An 18,854-nucleotide genomic window follows, 5' to 3' on the forward strand; every position below is an offset into this window, starting at 1 on the left:
GTAAATGACTACCAGGGCTCCTTCTATCTTTCTTTTCTATGCACCCCAAGCCTCACTCCCAAATTAAAGCACTCAGCCAAAACTAACATGTTCTTTGCATAAGAGTTACAAGGACACAGTAGAGATTCAGCACACCAGCCAGGCCAAGAACATAGTAGCAATATTTGTACACAGTTCCCAGGGAACTCTGCTGAGATTTAAACAAAACAAGTATAATGCAATACCTTAACCTCTTAACAACATCTATTTAGTTACAGAATTGACAAAAAACCAGGAAACATTTACCTGAAAATGGCCTCTTACTCATCTTCTCTACACACATCTATTCACCTATCTACCCACCAGTTTGCCTAATATTCCTGCTGTATTATTTTAGAATGGAGGTGAGCAGCAGGTCCTAAGGAAACACAAGGGCAGCTCTGTTATAAATGGAGCATCTTTACTGATGAGATAAACCACACAAAAATCTTAATCTGATAACATACATTTCATAAAACTTCATAGTATATAAATAACATATTTTAAACATTGAAAACATTCTCGTATATGATTATTTTAATGTTAAAGTAATCCCTATCATTTCCTTTTAATTCCTCTTCTTTCCATTTCTTAATGTCAAAAAGAAATGGCAGAGCCCTGCATAGGGATGCTTCTTTGTAATCCCATCTGCTTTGGAAAGCTGAGGCAGGAGAATTGCAAAATCAAGGCCAGCCAGAGCAACATAACAAAAACCATCTCAGAAAAAAAAATGAGAAATGGTAGGGATTACTCATGCATGTATTAGAGAGTGATAATTATTGCTGTCTTTGTGAAACATTGGAAAAATTATTCTATCATAAAAACCAGAAGCCTTGATTCTATCTCCATATTCACCAAGTGTAAAAAATCATAAAGTCTGTTTTTTTTTTCCTACTCAGATGGCAGCTGTAGGGCAAAAATATCAGTCTTCCAATTAGTTAGCCATGACAAGTGATGGTGAGCGAAACACCATGCAGTGTTCACAAATCATGTGTAAAACAGCCGATACCACAAGCTGCGTCAACGGAGGGCATTAAGGGCAATTTCTTGGACTGTGACAAAAGTAGCCAGTTCATCTTTCCCAGATTCAGAAACCAAATTGCAAGCCCTTACCTTGGAGGGCCTGTAATCTGTGAGTCTGGACGATAATGCAGAGCTGCAGGACCAGCTGTGGAGCACTCTCCAGAAAGGTGGCTAGCAGATGCAGCATGCTCACATCGGCATACTCATACACCATTTTCCAGTAAAACCTCCATCTGTCGTTTTCCCCACTCTGTCGGCTGCGAATACCTAAGTATATTGTGTGGAAATATCTAGAAGGAAAACATAGAGAACAAGAAAGAGATGAGTGTCCATTTGTAATTCCAACTCCAGAGTTGTTTTTCTCTTCTGCAAGTCACCGTAGGCAAGGACACACATGAAACAATTAACATGGTGACTTAACAATTAAACCTCAAAGTTACAAGTACCATTATCCTTTAATGCTGACTTTTAGAAGTCACCACAATTTCAGTCCCCCTTTGAAAGGCCTTCCATTGAATTGCAATATAAGAGTGAGGTGAATTTTGATGGGACCTCAGGTATGGAATAGATATGCTACTTTGAAAGCCTACACATATTGTTTCTAGTCATATTCTCTGAGTGCCCAATAGTTACCATGATGTAAATTTCTCTTAGGACACAATGTAACTCTGAAGTACTGATATATATATGTTAGTGCTTTAAAAAATCCCTTTCATAATACTGAAAATTTCAAACATATATAAAAGAAATAAAAACAAAGTGAATGATTCCACTATACTTTTCACCAAGATTAAATATTTACTGATAATCTTCTTTCATATATTCTTGCACTTACTTCCTGATAGAACATTATTTTGAGCAAACCCCACACATCATATTATTTCATCTGTAAGTATTTTATTAAAAATTTAAACCAACATCACCACACTTACAAATAACAAAAATAACTTCTTAATATAAATTTCTTAATATAAGTACTCCCTGTTTGTATTTTCCCAATTACCATGATTTTTAGCAGTTTGTTTGAAATGCAGTCTAAACAGGGTCTATACATGGTGATTATTTGATATGTATCTTAAACCTCTTTTACACTATGAATTCCCCTTCCATTTAAAAAAGATTCTTCTTACATATTTTCTCTTGGGTTGATTTTGTTGATTATATGATGCAGTTAATGTACCTGTCTTTTATGTTTTCTGAAAATGAGTAATTAGTGTTAGAATTTGGATGAGATCCAAGTCTGATCATTTTAGGCAGGTGACAATGTCTACTTTCATAAGGAGGCACATCATGATTTTCTCTTTGATTATCACCTGTTGATGATATTGCAGTTAAGTTTGCTAAATGGTGATATTCTGAGTCCAACACACTTTTGCATATATTGACCAGAATAATACTTCTCCAGGCCTTTTGTCAGTGTCTCTACAGTATTTGGTTGTCAGGAGCCTGCTTTCTGGTAGATCCCTCAAGAAACTTAGGGTCCCCGAGTTCTTGTGTGTTTGCAACACTATACAATGATCAGACTTGCTCTTGGTGGGGATAAGGTTCTTTTGGTTACACAGACCCTAAAGCTTCACTTTGGGTTGGAGATAGGTGTCCACTTCTGGAGTCTGTGAAAGAACTGTGCTTGTCTAGCACAAAGATTCTCTGATGCCAACAGGAGGGATACGGAAAGGAAGCAGAAGATAAAAAAGCCAGAACAACTTTTCCACTGGAAGGACAGCTGAATGGATAAAAGAAATTATGCAAATTCCCTGGAAGGCAAAAATCTACTATTTATTTACTCATACATTTTAAATCTATCATTTCCTTGTTTACTAACAAAGAATTGTCACAGAAATGTTTGCTAGAAAAACTGCTATTCTTTCTGTTATAAGCTGTTGGATCCTTCTGCTTGGCTGCCCAAAGAATATTTTGTTTCTTTTTTTATGTTTTGTTTGTTTCATTTTGTTTTGGTTTTGGTACCAGGGATTGAAACCAGGGGAGCTTAACCACTGAGTCACATGCCCAGGCCTTTTTCTTTTTGTATAGTTTGAGGCAGGGTCTCACTAAGTTGCTGAAGCTGGCCTTGAACTCTCCATCCTCCTGCCTCAGCCTCCCCAGCTGCTGGGATTTCCAGTGTGCACCACTGCACCTGTCTAGAATGTATCTTGATGAAGGCTATTCTGCATCAGTTTTCTCAAAGATGTGATCTGACTGTTCATTACAGAGCTTCAAGTTTCAATATGTAGTTGTAAGTTTTCTTGAATTAGAGTGTTTAGTATTTTTTCTAATGGGTTGCTTTGGTGTTTATTTTTGAGGACTCTTATTTATATATGTATGTTGTATCTTCTTTATTTTCTGTGTCTGTTTCTTTGGGATCCTTGTAGTCTCAAAATGGTTTTTGATTAGAAGCTTTTCCACTTTTCCATCTATCTTTTAACTACAGCATTTGAATCATGCCATATCTCCTTTAGTTGAATATTCACTCTGACCTTTTTTTTTTAAATTAGAATTCTATGTTGAGTTCTATCCACCTTCTTATCAAGTCTTACCTTTTCTATGCACTTCTTTTTTGAATCTTTCCAATTCTCACATTTTTTTCATAGATTCTGTGATTTTCTTAATTTCTTTCAGCTCATTTTGAAATTTTTACTCATTTTTAAAAATCTGGTTTGTGAATGCTTTTTTTTTTCTGGTGTGTTATCATTGTCTGTAGGTACCTTAATAGTTTTCTTATTCTCTTCTTATGATAATAACTTTGATCTTTTTGTTCTTGTTGTTTTAAAAGTTAATTCAGTTTTCAAGCATTTTTAGGATAGTTTGCTGGTTTTACCACTCAAGCACATATTCATCCATTGTTCTCATTAAGTGATAAAAAATAAGATCACTTTTTCCTTTGTGACATGAGCTGCCTCTGTTCCCTTCCTTTCTGATCCTTCTCTTTCGTTTCTTGTGGTTGATCCTGTTCTGCTCAATTTGGAATCTATTCCTAGCAGATTCTGCTCAGTATGGAGCCTTGTTTTGGGAAGGGGGCTCAGTTCATCAGTTATTTGAGATTGGAGGACCTGCATAGAATGGGACTTCAATGCATTTCAGCCTCTTTGGACTCACCCTGGCATTGGGTCATGGAGAACACCCTCCCACTCTCTCTTGCTCCTCCTGACCCACTGTACTTGCCAGTGAGTACTTATTATGGGTTAGGTAGTTCCCTTCTCAAGGTTATCCCTCTACTTTGTCCTGCATGGTTGTTGGTACCACATGGTTCTTAGAAGCTCTCACTAATTTGTTCTCAGGTGACCAAGTGAGTTTCTCAACACAGAGTTTAACTACAGATATTGTCCACAATTTTTTAACTTTTGCCAATCCAGTTACTCTGCTTATTTTATTGTAATAATTTTGGTAGATTAAAAAATAATCTTGCCACTACTGATATCTTTTTAGAACATTACCATTTAAAAACACAAAACAGAGCTAATCATTCCTCTGGGCCTTTGATTGCTACCAATTGAAATTTGCAATAGTGAAGTTTACAGAGACTTTTCAGGCTCATTTTTTTTTCTTGGAATAATCTTGGAATATATATATATATATTTTTTTTTTCTTGGCATAATCTTGTGTGTGTATATACACACACACACACATATTAGTTGTAGATGGACACAATATCTTTTATTTATTTATTTATTTTTATGTGGTGCTACAGATCAAACCCAGTGCCTCATGCATGCAAGCAAGCACTCTACCATTGAGCTATGACCCCATCCTGGCAAACTCATTTTTGCACTAAGAATTTCATTCAATCATCATCAGTCATCACTCAATCCTTTGTGCACATGGACCCCTCTCCCCATTAATATCAGTTTCCTTGGGTTTCTTTAATAAATTATCACAAACTGGTAGCTTAGACAAAATAAATGTATTATTCCCCAGTCTGAGATCAAGGTGTCATTAGGGTTGTTTCCTTTTGAAGGCTACAAACATGCTTCTTTCTCATAGCTTCTGATGATTTGCTGGCCATCTTTGCCATTCTTTGGCTTGGACATGCACCAACCCAATATCTGCCTCTGTCTTCACATGACATTCTCCCTGTGTATGTCTAAATTTCTCCTTTTCTAACCACATGGTCATATTGGATTAGGACTCATTCCAACAATCTCAACTTGTTCATCTGCAAGGATCCTGTGTTATCTCCAAATAAGGTCACATTCACAAGGTGAGAGTTAGGGCTTCAATGCTTCTTGGGGAGGACAAAAGTCATCCCTTATACTCTTCTGCCAATGCTTGATCTTGTTTTCCCCTAGGACTTCTCCCATTTAGAGATTTATTAATGTGCATCTTATACTCTGACCTTCCCTTGAGATCCAGATTCACATGTGCACCTGCTTTCCAGATCTCTCCATGAGTTTTCCTTCCCCTACACTAGTGATTCACATCATCATCCATCAAGTCATCTGAGTGAGTCCTGGGGGCATTTTAGGCTCCTAATCTTCCTTTCCATTTATTTGATGAGGACTATGTGTTGGAACTTTTATCTCCTTTTTGTTGTCCATTTTCCCTGTATTTTCTAAAGGCTGATTCTCTGGGTTTCTGTTTTGTGTCTGTCACTTATTAACAGTATGACCTTGAACTTAACATCTATCAGCTGGGCAAAATAATAGCACCAATCACTGAGGTTGATCTGAGAATTAAAGTAATACACGTGAAGGGCTTATCTCAGCCCTTGGTAGATGGTAGGCATTCAATAAATGTTTGTTCTTACTATTAATTGACTTTGAAATCTCGAATGGATTCTTCCTATTGTTTTCAGAGTGAACTTTCTATAACAAAAGTGGAATCCAATCTCTCCTATCTTAAAAACATTAATGACTTCCCACTGCTTAGAAGATAAACAGTAAATGCAAGCTATGTAAATAATGGTTTTGAAATCTTTTAATTCAACTTTTATGTTCTGACTTTGGTCTATACCCACTCTTTCCCATGTTTTATGGTCTCACCATATTGAAGTACTTGCTCCTCCTTGGATATGAATCTGTACCTTGATACCTTCATTGCTGCAGTTCTTTTGCCTGGAATTCCTCTCCACATTCCTTATCACCCTGGAATGACTACTAAGTCTATAAAGTCAAATGTCACCTGTTGCTCACCTTCTCCCCAGGTAGAACCAGGCATTTTACTATTTCTGCTTGACTATCTTTATTCAGACTTCCATAAGGGGAAATAACATTAATTTTGTATTTATTCATCTGTGTGTTAATCTCAAATCCCATAGTTACAAAGTCCCAGAGAGAAAAGAATGTTATTTGTCTATGTACCTCATGTCTAGGTCAGGTTCTGATGATCAACAGACATTCAATACACTCCTTTATTGATTCACTGTGTATGTACTGAACACATGCAATATTTGTAATTTTGTATATTTGGAAATGGAAAGTCATCAGAGAGTTCTGAACAGAAGAGGAAGGAATTTGACTTGCATTTTACCAGCATTGTTTGCTGCATAAAAAAACCAGCACAAAGCAGGAATCAGGGGCACTGGCTCAAAGACTATTTCAAATAGAGTCCAGGTGAGAAGAGATGCTGGCTTTGGGGATATCAGTGCAATTGTGGCAGAAATGCATGGGGTGGGTACAACCAAGAGAGATCGTGGACATCACTTGCATTTTGAATGATCCAATTAATGAATAAATGCTCAGTTTCCTAGCAACTACATAAGTGTTAAGCCAGAACTTCCACAGCATTAGTGGAGATAGTGCACTCCCACAGGGTTGTTCCTGGGCTCTGTCATTTCTAGTTCTCACCTGGGGAGGAGATTATACTTTCAATTCTTGGCTGCCACTGATTAAAAAAGTTATAAAACTGGGCTTATAGGTCTGTGGCCCACAGGAACATGGACTCTTTGGACACAATCAAACCTTTGTTTTCACAATACCTTGGGCTCACAGTTAACCTGATACTAGTGATGGGTTTCTTTCTCTGGAAGAAAACAAATATTTGGCTTCATGGAATTTCACATAATCAGACACAAAATAGACCTTCCAATAAGAAACAATAGAGTTCAAACACCTGTAAAACAAGAATGGGGTAAAAAGAGCTATTTCTAAGTCTCAGATGGGTTTTTTTTTAATTATGATAAAATACATGTAAAATTTGCTATCTTAATTATTTTAATTGTACAGTTTATTGGCATTAAGTATATTCCTACTGTTGTATAGCTATCCACAATATCCATCTCCAGAAGTCTTTCTGTCTTGCAAAACTGATTCTCTATGCATGAAACAATTTCTCATTCCCTTCTTCCTCCACCCCAGCTCCTGGCAACCACCATTTTACTTTCTGTCTCTATAAATCTGACTCTCTCAGATATCTCAAATATCTCTTGGTATTTTATTCTGTTATGCCTGGTTTATCACACTTATAATATTGTCAATGTCTATCTATGTTTAAAATGTGAATTTCATCCCACATGGGGTATTTTAAAACACCTTAATATTTTCTTGGGAGGAAAGACTTCTATTTAATACAGTAATTCATTGATAGTTCTAGCTTTCGAAGAATTAAACAAGAATGTGTTTACCATGCCCCTGTAGGTTCAAAACTATTACTACTTCTTTTTCTTCCTCCTCCTCTCCCCTCCTCCTCCCCCTCCTCCTCCTCTCCCTCTTCCTCCTCCCCCTCCTCCTCTTTCTCCTCCTTCTCCTCCAGCTTCTCCTCCTCCTCCTCTTGTGTCTCTGCCTCCTCTTTCCCCTTCTTCTTCTCCTTCGCCCCTCCCCCTCCTATCTCCTGTCTTCTCCTTAAACAGAGTTGACTGTCTTTGTTGCTTTTGATACAATGGGAAAATGAACTTTTATGAATCTGTGGGCTCAAAGCTTGGTTGCCCCCTTTTCTGGTCAGCAGTGTAGCTCAATCCTCACCCTTCGTTTCCTGTCATTTGGAGCTTTCAATCCAATTTGGGATTTTTTTTTCTGAAATCAATATGAAATTTTTTCTTGAACTGTTTGACAGGAAAAATTTGGCCTCGTCTTTGACAGGAGTTGTAGGACGGTGCCAATTTTTTGTTTGGAAGAGACAGAGGTATAGAGAATGAGCTATGCATTTGGGAGATCTCTGTTGTCAAAGCGAATGGTACTAATTCTATCTCAGAGCTCCTTAGAAAGGTTCTGATTACAGCCAGGCCTACATAGCTGAAAGCGAACTCTGATTTAAAGCAACTGTCATATGGTTATTAACTTGACAAATGGCTTAACGGGGACTAAAATTTGATAGTTACAATGACAGACAATTCCATTTTCCCAAGCATGATTCTTGTTTCAGTCATCAGATGAGCCTCTGTCAAAAACAAACAAACAAGAACTGAATTCATCTACAACTGCGGTGTTTAGGTCCTTCTGCTCTCCTCCCCCTACTGGGAGTACACTTCTTGATTTTGTATACTTACAAACTCTTGATTTTCTTTTTCTATTTAATTTTTTTTTCCTCTCCCTCTCGTAAGAAAAACTGGGTATTCAAGGTTTACTGATCTGAATCTTTGAGTCATAAATTTCTGCCTGGCCTCAACTGTTTTACCTGTGGAAATGCAAACTTAAGATTTACAGACAGTTTAGGGCTACATCAGATCCACAGTCTGACCTTTAAATCTGGCAAATGGGACATCTTATATGCACTTTATATTTATATGATATTTGTTTGCATGGTACTAAATTGGCTTATAGCTAAGACAACACACTGTTAAGTTAGCCCAATACCTAATGCCTTTGATTCACATGAATGACTAGTAAGTCTGTGACAAATAAGTTCATTTGAACTTGTTGCCATTAAGGATGCCTTTAAAATTTGGAAGCCTGTGGTTTTTTGTTTTGTTTTGTTTCCCTTTTTGGTTTTGTTTTGTTTTCTTGTCTGTTAACTAATTAGAATATTTCTCTAAATATTTAAGATATAGTGGTCAGTGATTCCTGTATTCAGCTACTTTTATGATCTTTATAAAGAAATAACTTAGAATATTCACTATGCTTAATTTCCATAGGAAATCGAAGAATAGCTGTTTAAAAATGCAATAAATCAGACAGAGGTTTATAAATGTTCTATCAATTTTTAGGAAAGCATTCTTTGCTATAAAAGACCATTAATATAGGTTTTTCCAGATAATATCAATGATTTCCAAATGTGTTTATGTGACTTAACGCCAACAGTCTACAGTAAAGCTAAAAAATTCTTGCCTGCTTCTCTGCAGTAGATAAACTACTTCTGTTTTCTTATCCATTGTTTAGACTGGATTCTTGAAAATATAACTTTTAAAATTGTTTTATTTTTTTACAGGGAACCTTGATTCAGAGCTAAAAGTCTTTGGCTTTTCACAACTAAAATACATTGTTTTATTTATTTTTAAAATAAATCTATAATGCTTATACCTATGTATGGTATTCATGGTTCGTCTAAAATATTAGTTGTTCAATAGATTTGGAAATTCACAAGTGAGCCTATTTACTAAAATGTCTAGAATGAGTTTGAATGAGTTCTGAAAAGTTAATAATTAATTGTTATTTAAAGTATGTTGGCAGTATTCTTAAAGTGAAAAAAAGTTAAATTTTATTAGGTAGTTTTTCTTTCTTCTGGGCCTGAAATAAGTGAGAGGAAATAACAGATGATTTTGAAATTGCTAGTAACATACATGTGGTTTCCACTTCTGATTTTTGGAATGGCATCATTTTATAATGAGCTAAACATTGTGGGTTTTTTTTTTTGGTTGTTGTTTTTTGTTGTAAGTTGTTTATCAATCCTAGCAGTACTTTCAGAAATAGTTAATTTCAATCTGTCTACATCTTCATGCAGTAGCCTAAGTATTATATGCATTTCCAGAATTTTGATTATTCTTTATATTGGATTCAAGAGATGTTTGATGTTTGATGAGTTCTTAGACGTCTGCTTTTAAACTTGATTTGCCTCTTTAAGTTCATTTTCAAAATCCCCTTGTTAGAAAAGGTTTAAAACCCTAAAGTTGTGATTGATAAAAATAAAAATAAAAATAAAGCCTGTTTAAAATTCTCTATAAACTAGCATCAGTCTCTTTGCTCATCTAGAGTAAAAATGACTTTATATGATGTTGCTTGTAGAGCTATACTTCCTGTTAATGGGTTTATATTTTTTGTACAAACTACCTGGATTTCATTGTTCTAATCATCAATGTGCTTTTCTGTGTTTTTAAAATGTCCCTCAAGGCTGTTAAATGGATCTTGTAGTATGTATGATGTCAAAAGTCTAATAATCCTTAAATAATACAGGAACTTGAAGTAACCTTTAAAATGCATTTATAGGTAGGTTCCAAAAGTTTGCAGTGACTAATCTGCTCTTAGAAAAGTTAAAAAAAATTATTTAAAGAACAAGGATTTTATATTTCATTAAGATAATTTTCTATGTTTTCTGTTGATTTTTATTAGGTTTTTAATTGCTTAAAAATGAAATCCTGCAAGAAGTTAGAACTTATCAAAATCTTTATTTGTTCCAAAGTCTCTTTTTGGCTTATAACTCTGGCTAAACAAACTACTGTTTTACAATGATATCATATGTTTTATGGATACACCAATTAAAATGAATTAAAAAAAAGAAGACTCCATTTTAGCCAAATTTAAGCAACAGGAAATTTTAGAGATTAGTTCTTATACAAGCTTCTTACTGTTAAGAAACAGTAATAGCAGTCTACTCTTAGAAATAGTCTGGATATAATCCTTTAAATCATGATTGTAGTCTTAACAAATTGTAGTGATAACTAAATTGTTCTGCTAAGTTGTTAAACTTTCTATGTAATGATAATGATATGTGCTGTTTGTAGTACTTTTATATAACATGAATTATGTCTCTGTGGTTAATAGCGGACAATCCTGCTTTATTCTTGCTCTACTTCAAAATAAAATAAATATAAAGTTAAAGGTTTTGGTATGAAACGTATATAGGAAATATCTATTTGGGAGGGGTGGCACACATTTGTAATTAAAGTGATTCTCTGCTGAGGCAGGAGTTTTGGGAATTCAAAGCCAGCCTCAGCAACTCAGCAAGGCCCTAAGCGACTCAACAACTCTAAATAAAATATTAAAAAAGGGCTGGGAATGTGGCTCAGTGGTTGAGCACCCTTGGGTTCAGTCCCTGGTACCAAAAGAAAAAAAAATGTCTATAAGTTGTGCTTTTTGTATTGTGACTTGGTTTACAGAATATACTTAAATATATATGTGTGTTCTTTTTTTTTTTATTTTTCAGTGGACACAACATCTTTGTTTGTATGTGGTGCTGAGGATCGAACCCAGGCATGCGAGCGCGCTACCGCTTGAGCCACATCCCCAGCCCTATATGTGTGTTCTTAATTGGTAAAAATAACATTAATTTTCATAGTGTGTATTCAAAATTTTTACAGTTCTGTGGAATATACCTAAATTTTAAAGATGATATAAAATATGTTAAACTTTATCAGATGATAATGAACCTTGGGTTAACATAACAAAAACTCCAGCTAACAGGCACTCTTTAATGCCCAAATCTAATGGACTACTAATACAAACAACTTGGTTTTCTTTGAACAGATAAAAATGATAGAACTAAACAGATTATATTTACATTCAGATTTACTGTATGGACTAGATGTGTTTGGCTCTCATCGTTTTGTGATTTTTTTGCCTGTTGAAGATTACTTAACAGTAGACAAATAGAGAAACTTGCATAAGACTTATCTTTCTAAAAGCTCCTGTTGCTTAAAATTGGCTAAAAAGGGGTCTTCTCTTTTAAATTTATTTTTACTGATGCATTATAATGACACATACCAATGGAACTCATTACACCACATTTGTACATGCACATAATTTGATTAGTCAACATAATATGATTAGTCTCATTCACCGGTATTCGCTTTCCTGTTCCTTTCCTCTGATCCACTTGCTCTACTCTACTGATCTTCTTTTTATCATCATTTAAATTAGTGCATTATAATAATTTTTATCTATTTATCTATCTGTATGTAAGAAGGATTAATGATGGTGTGTTTGTTAATGGACGTAACATAATTAGGTGGATCACATTCCCCAGTACTTCCTTATGCTCTCCCCTCCTTCCTCCCTTTTAAAAATCCCTTTCCTTTACTCCTTTGGTCTTTCTTCTATTTAAATGAGATTGCCCCCTTCCACTGTTAAAATATTCTCTCTTTCTGTCTCCCCCTCCTCTCACAGATGAGAGAAAACCTTCAATACTTGACTTTCTGATTTTGTTTTCATTTGCTATGATGTTCTGCAGTTCCATCCATTTATCAGCAAATGACATAAATTTATTCTTTGTGTGTGTGTGTGGCTGAGTAAAACTCCAATGTGAATATATACCATATTTTCTTTATCCACTTTTCTGTTGATGGCCACCTAGACTGGTTCTCTAACTTGGCTATTGTGAATCACACGGCTATAAACATTGGCATGCATGTATCACGATAGTATGGTGACGTTCGTTCTTTTGGATAAATATCAAGGAGTGCACCAGCTGAATCAAGTTTCCATTCTTAGTCTTTTGATGAATCTCCATGTAGCTTTCCAAGGTAGTTGTACTAATTTGCAGTCCTGCAGATAGTGTATCTTTCTCCCCACATTCTTGCCAGCAGTTATTGTTATTTGCACTCATGCTGATTGCCATTTTGACTGGAGAGAGAGAAAATCTCAGTGTGGTTTTGATTTGCATTTCCCTGATTGTTAATGATGTTGAACATTTTTTCATATATTTGTTGGCCCTTTCCATTTCTTCTTTTGAGAAGTGTCTGTTTTGCTCATTTTCCCATTTATTTATTGGGATTATTTGTTTTGTTGGTGTAAGTTTTTTAAATCTTTTATTTATTCTGGATATTAATCTCCTGTTGGAAGAGTCACTGGCAAAGATTTCCTCCCATTCTGTAGGCTCTCTCTTTGACTTTTAATTGTTTCCACTGCTGGGCAGCTTTTTAATTTGATCCCATTCTACTTATTGATTCATGGTTTTGTTCCTTAACGTTAGGGGTCTTATTAAGGAACTTGGTGCCTATGCCAGTATGTTGGAGTGTTAACCCTATGTTTTCTTCTAGCAGTTGCAGTGTTTGGTCTAATTTCCAGGTCTTGATCCACTTTAGTTGATTTTTGTGCAGAGTCAGAGATAGATGTCTAATTATATTCTTCTACAAATGGATGACCAGTTTTCCCAGCACCATTTGTTAAAAAGTCTTTTCTTTTTTTTTTTTTTTTCCTTAGGCCAATTCCCTTTCAACATGAGACCAATCAGATCAAAGAATGGGACAAGGCTTCCATGACTTGGGACCAAATTGCTTGGCAAATAATAAGCAATATCTTCAGGAGAAATAATTCCAAGTCAGAGGAAAACTGCATGCAGTCACTTGTTAAACCCCACCAGAATAAATTGCTGGAAGGTTGTGGAAAGAGAGTTCTTATACAAATGAACCCTAACATCCTTCAGAAATAAGCATCTGGCTGCCTTATACATCAGACTTCCCTGATGGGATTTCCACGGGATCCAACAATGCACTTCCAGCCAGATGATGCGGCACACGGATTCTTTTGACTGAGGGATCAACTAAAGAGGAGGGAACTGAAACACAGAGCTCCTGAATTCCTCAGGCTAAGAATAAATTTTACCCCTTGACTGTGAGCTGCCAAAATAAACCAAAGATAGACATGTTCACTGGTGAGCACAGTCTAGCTAAATCAACATGTGTATAACACCTGGCTTTTATTTCTATAAATTGCAAACACTTCTGTAGGACCAGCAGAGAAACAATCTAGCTGCTTCTCTCCAGATTAATAAAATTGAATAAAATTTATTTTTCCCTTCTACATCATTTGCTTATTTCGCACGTGGGCGAGCATCTGAATGCAGCCAGTCGGGAGCCAGGCAGTCTGTCTAGCTGGGCTGCCAGCAACAGGTATGTGAAGTGCCAGGCTGAGGACCCACTCATCCTCTTGCTCTTTATATTTAAGAACAGGCAAAGAACACGCACAGACATTTCATTAAAAATGAACTAAAATGATATACAGCACAGTATAGAACAAAAAAAAAAAATGGTTAAAACTTGTGCCCAATAAGGATCTATGAGTCTAATTAGAGTACAGTCATTCATGGTACAGTTATCCCTTCATAGCCCCAGATACCAAAATCTGTGGATGTTCAAATCCCTAATGTAAAGTGGCATAGTATTTTCATAGAACCTGTGCACATCTTCCTGTACATTTAAGAAAAAATTCTACATGTTCAGTACAATCATAATATTTTTCCTGATATTTTGGATCCATAGTTGGTTGAATCCACAAATGTGAAACCTAAGTATATTGTTCAGGCAAAATGTAGGTTAAAATATTACTACAATGTTTGTGTGTGTGGTGTGTGTGTGTGTTTCCATACACAGAATACAATTTAAAATGCTTACTAAAAGAATTAAAGTTATGATTCCTGAGTGCTGGGGGCTATAGGTTATTTATTATTATTTTTGCAATATCTAAACAGTGCTGTGGTATACTTTTACATGGCTAAAGTTTAAGTACCAAAAGAGCTTTCCTGTTTTATTTTTGTTATTGGAGATCTAACCCAGGGCCTCGTGTATGCCACAGAAACACTTTCGTAGAACCACAACACCAGCCCCAATACTTTCATATTTTAAACTGTTTTATATACTTTGTGAAATCGTTCTCTAGAAAGAGAATGCCAATTGGCACTGTATGGGTGCACTTATTTCCTCAAGAATATCTTCTCTCAGAGTGTAAAGCCTGTGGACAATCATTTTGTCTCTCTTTCTAAGCTGTTATCTGTATCTATCTAGGCCCTCTCTATTATTGACCTACCTGGCCCACTAGATGTTTCCTATTGCATTATAAACATACGACTCTGGTGGAAAGAGAAGTACGGCTGAAGTTGAGTCCCTAAAATTTCCCTTCGTACACTTGAATATGAAAGTCAGACCATCTAGTCTCCTTGGCTTCTGTGTGACTATTATCTCACTAGAAAATTCTTCTTCTGATTCTCATAGCCATGTCACCTCTGAGCTGGAATTTTCCTGCATGAAGGTAAGCATGGTGGTATCTTTCTCTAAGAGGATTGGGAGAGAGGATGAGCCTCAGGTTTGTGTCTGATTCATAATGGAAATGTTGCTGTGTGCCATGGTTATGGATATTCTGGGTTTATCTAAAATGCTTTTTTTTTTTTTAACCTTAGTAACCAAAGGTGATTTTATGCCTTCAGTTCTCATTAGGCATTTTGTTCTGGGTAGTGTTTCTGTCACATTGGATTAAATTAGTATGTCAGGCAGGATACGGCCTTTGGCTGATCCTCTAGAGAGGGGAAGATGATAACCGTCACCACCCACTGAAAAACAGGATTTCTAGACTTTCTGAGTATAGGGAATACAGGCTGGGGTCCAGGTGGGATGGAGGAGGGGGGCTAATAAAGGTTTTTCTCCTTTGAATTCTGCTTTTCTGTGTTGGTGAAAAATAAATAAATAAACATGTCTGCAGTGGCCAGGGAAGCTCACAGTAATAAGTTTTAGTTCTTTTAAATACTGATACAGATGGCAGGGAGCCCTATTTACACTTAAAAATTTAGCATAATTACCGAAGAGTATCATTTAAGAAGGGGAAAAAAAAAGTTTTAAAGCTTTGCCATCAAGGATGAACTATTCTAGAGCATGAGAGAGAACAGTAGATTAAATACACAGCTCTCATCAGTGCTAATGGGAGATGTTCCCGATAAAAGCTCTCTCTGAAATGTCAATGTGCTCTGCCTCCTCCTCAGAGGTAAACACATCCACAAGACATTTGCCTTCCTTACTGTAGGACTGATTCATTTTCTAATAGTGTCACTCTTTTGATTTATTGTCTTGGGAAACAGGCTAGAGGAAGACAAGGGTTTCCTTTACATCAGAAAAAGGTCACCAGGAATTCTGCACCGACTCTATTAACATGATCTCAACCCAACCACCTTTTGATTTTGTGATTTCCTCATCACTGTGGGAGATGGGCATGGGGACACACTGACACAACCCCCACCATGCCCCAGGCACAGACACCTTCACATAACGTACCCTCATCACAATACAGACACAAAACAGTCAGACAAATAGATCTAAATTGCATTGAAATTCTCAGAGCCTTTTAATCAGTATTTTCTAAGTGCACAAAGCAATGGAGACTGAGGTCACAACCTCCCATGTTGCTAACTTCACACAGAAACATAGTATGGCAAAAGTGACAAACTTAGGGGGAATCCCCAACTTCTGGTATGTGAGGCATTGTATAACTAGTATGTGTTGAAACTGAAATTTAATGTGATTGAGATCATCTTCACATTACCGAGGGGAAATGGGTTGTGTATAATTCATGTTCCAGATAGTCTATACGTATGATAAACACTTTAGCCCTTAGTAATCGATCAGTGTCACATTAACGGCTGATACATCTGTGGCTGAATCAGAAGGCATTAATAGCTATGAGAACATTATGCATATATTCTAATATTGAATTTTTTCATTATCTTAGAGCACATTAAATGATTTAGCTGTTAGCAGTTGTTAGCTTCACTATCTGAAAAATACAGAGTAAGATCTGTTTGGAAGAGCTGTAAGTAAACAACATTAAAATACAGTGATTCCAGCAAGTGGTACTTTCTTCTGTTTCCTGGATACAAAGCTCTACACTAAGCGTATGTATATATGTGGAACCTCAACAGTAGGTACTGTTCAGTAACACAATTGTATGATTTGTCATCTCAAGGAGTCCTCTATTGAGTATGTTAAACACCTACCACAGCCAGGCACATGCCTGTAATCTAAGCTACTTAGAAGGCTGAGACAGAAGACTCAAATTTGAGCCCTGGAATTTGAGACCAGCCTGGTCAACATAGGGCAGCCCCATCTCAACAACATCCATGGTAATAACAATCACCAAAACCAAAAAAACCCAAATCAGTAACAACCCTCAAGAGCACCTTGCTTGATACCAGCATATCAAGTTTCTGCCATCTCTACTCTATGCTGAATAATAGTAAAAAATGACATAAAGTTCTGTTCTACACTTCTATGGGAGAGAAGTTTCTAGTGACTGTTAAGTTTTAAGATTAGATTCTGTATTAACTTTAAAGAAAGGGGGGACAGTAAAACACTCCCGTGGATACCCTTTCTCTTTCCAAAAAGGTAACCGAGTTAAGGGAACAATCAGAGCAAGCCTGGACCAGAAGGTTCAGATACATATTATCTTCAAAGACACTGGCTCTCTTTTATGCACACTGGGAAGTAGGTCGACTTAGTGTTTTCTGTAGGAAATTACTTTCTTGCATGTATACCAGGACGGTTGCTCCTTGAGATGTGAGTCATAAAAAGAAGCAAATATTGATGATGTTACTGCTTTTGCAGGCTAGCATATAAAATCCCTCTCTCAGTGGAAACTGGCACAGAACTGGGAGCATTGTGGAAAGGATGCATGTCACTCATCCAGTCGGCTCTTACTGGAAAGAATGCCATCAGGGAGAGGAGGCACTGCTTGGCAGAGCACTGAGGGGCAGAGGTGCTGTTAGGCCTATGGCCACTGAATTCTTTTTGGAGAAGTCACTCGCCTATTCTATGTTTTCTCAACAAATAGCGTGTCTCCCGTGCTATCTCGGGGTACTTGCTTTGACTTTTCGGCAACCTATCCCACTGTCCTGATAACAACTGGGCTGTGGACATGACAGGTTCTATTTCCCATTGATCATCCAAAATAGACTCAAAGTAAGTGTATATGCTAAGGGAGAGAAGGAATGACCTGAACTTCCCTTCAACCGCATTAGGAGTTACAGCCATATGAGGACAATTGGGGTTGCTCCTATGTCAAGAGGACCCGAGTGAGCCGTCACCCCATGATCCAGAGCTATCCCACTCCCTGTTGTCATTGTCATCACATCTGGATGTGCCACATCTCACAGGAGTCACAAAAATGCTCCCCAAACAATTGGTATGTTTGCAGTGCCACTCTCATGCAAATGTTGTGAATATTCATGATAAGAAAAGAGAGAATATATTCAAGATCTTCCAGAAGTCCTTGAGCCTGGCCACCTTTCCCTCCTCAAGGGCAGCACTGCCTCTCAAACTAACAAGGCGTTGGTTGTCTCTGCATACGCTTGGCCCATATTCTGTATTATGGATTCATATATGTCCTGCTAGACAGAAATAATTAGAATGAACTGGGGACCTCAATGAACAGTCCTCTAGTAGCTACATATCATGGTAGACAGCACCATAAGCTTGTAAAATGTCAAGTCATACTTAGTGAGCATCTTATCTCTGAGAAAGGCCTCTTTTAATTGATATAATTTGCATTTTTTTCTGTTAAAATAAAATTTACCTATGGGAAACGGTTATTGCTATGATTTGGATTTTAATGGTTCCCAAAGACTCATGTGTTGAAGGCATAGTTGTCAGTCTATGGCGCTATTGGGAGGGAAAAGGAACTTCAGAAGCCTAGTAGAAAGGAAGTTAGGTCATTGGGGATGTATGCTTGAAGGGAATGTTTGGACTCTGATCAATGTTAAGATTCTCTCTGTTTTCTGCTTCTCAGATGCCATGAGTGACCACTTTGCTCTACCATCCACTTGCCACTTTGGTGCTCTGCTTCATCTACAGGACACCAAACAGTGAGGTCAACTCACCATGTTCTGAAACCTCTGAAACTTAGCCACAATAAACTCTTCATCCTTTTAAGTTATTTATCTCAGGTATTTTTGTCATAGTTATGGGAAACTGACTAACAGTTATTTTCGTTGTTCAATTTTCAAACATTGTTCTCATAAAGATGTTAATTATATAC

At 36.7% G+C, this 18,854-nt stretch overlaps 1 protein-coding gene across 2 annotated transcripts in view; it reads right to left on the reverse strand.

Annotated features, from left to right (window-relative positions):
• Positions 1-18,854, reverse strand: part of Xkr4 (XK related 4) — a 413,696-nt gene that overhangs the window by 159,335 nt on the left and 235,507 nt on the right. For both annotated transcript variants that reach the window (XM_005322917.5, XM_040294052.2), the window contains exon 2: positions 1,132-1,331. In XM_005322917.5, coding sequence (XP_005322974.1) covers positions 1,132-1,331 — 200 coding nt within the window. The remainder of the gene's footprint in view (positions 1-1,131; positions 1,332-18,854) is intronic.

The sequence above is a fragment of the Ictidomys tridecemlineatus genome, chromosome 7 (assembly GCF_052094955.1).
Source record: "Ictidomys tridecemlineatus isolate mIctTri1 chromosome 7, mIctTri1.hap1, whole genome shotgun sequence".
NCBI lineage: Eukaryota > Metazoa > Chordata > Mammalia > Rodentia > Sciuridae > Ictidomys > Ictidomys tridecemlineatus.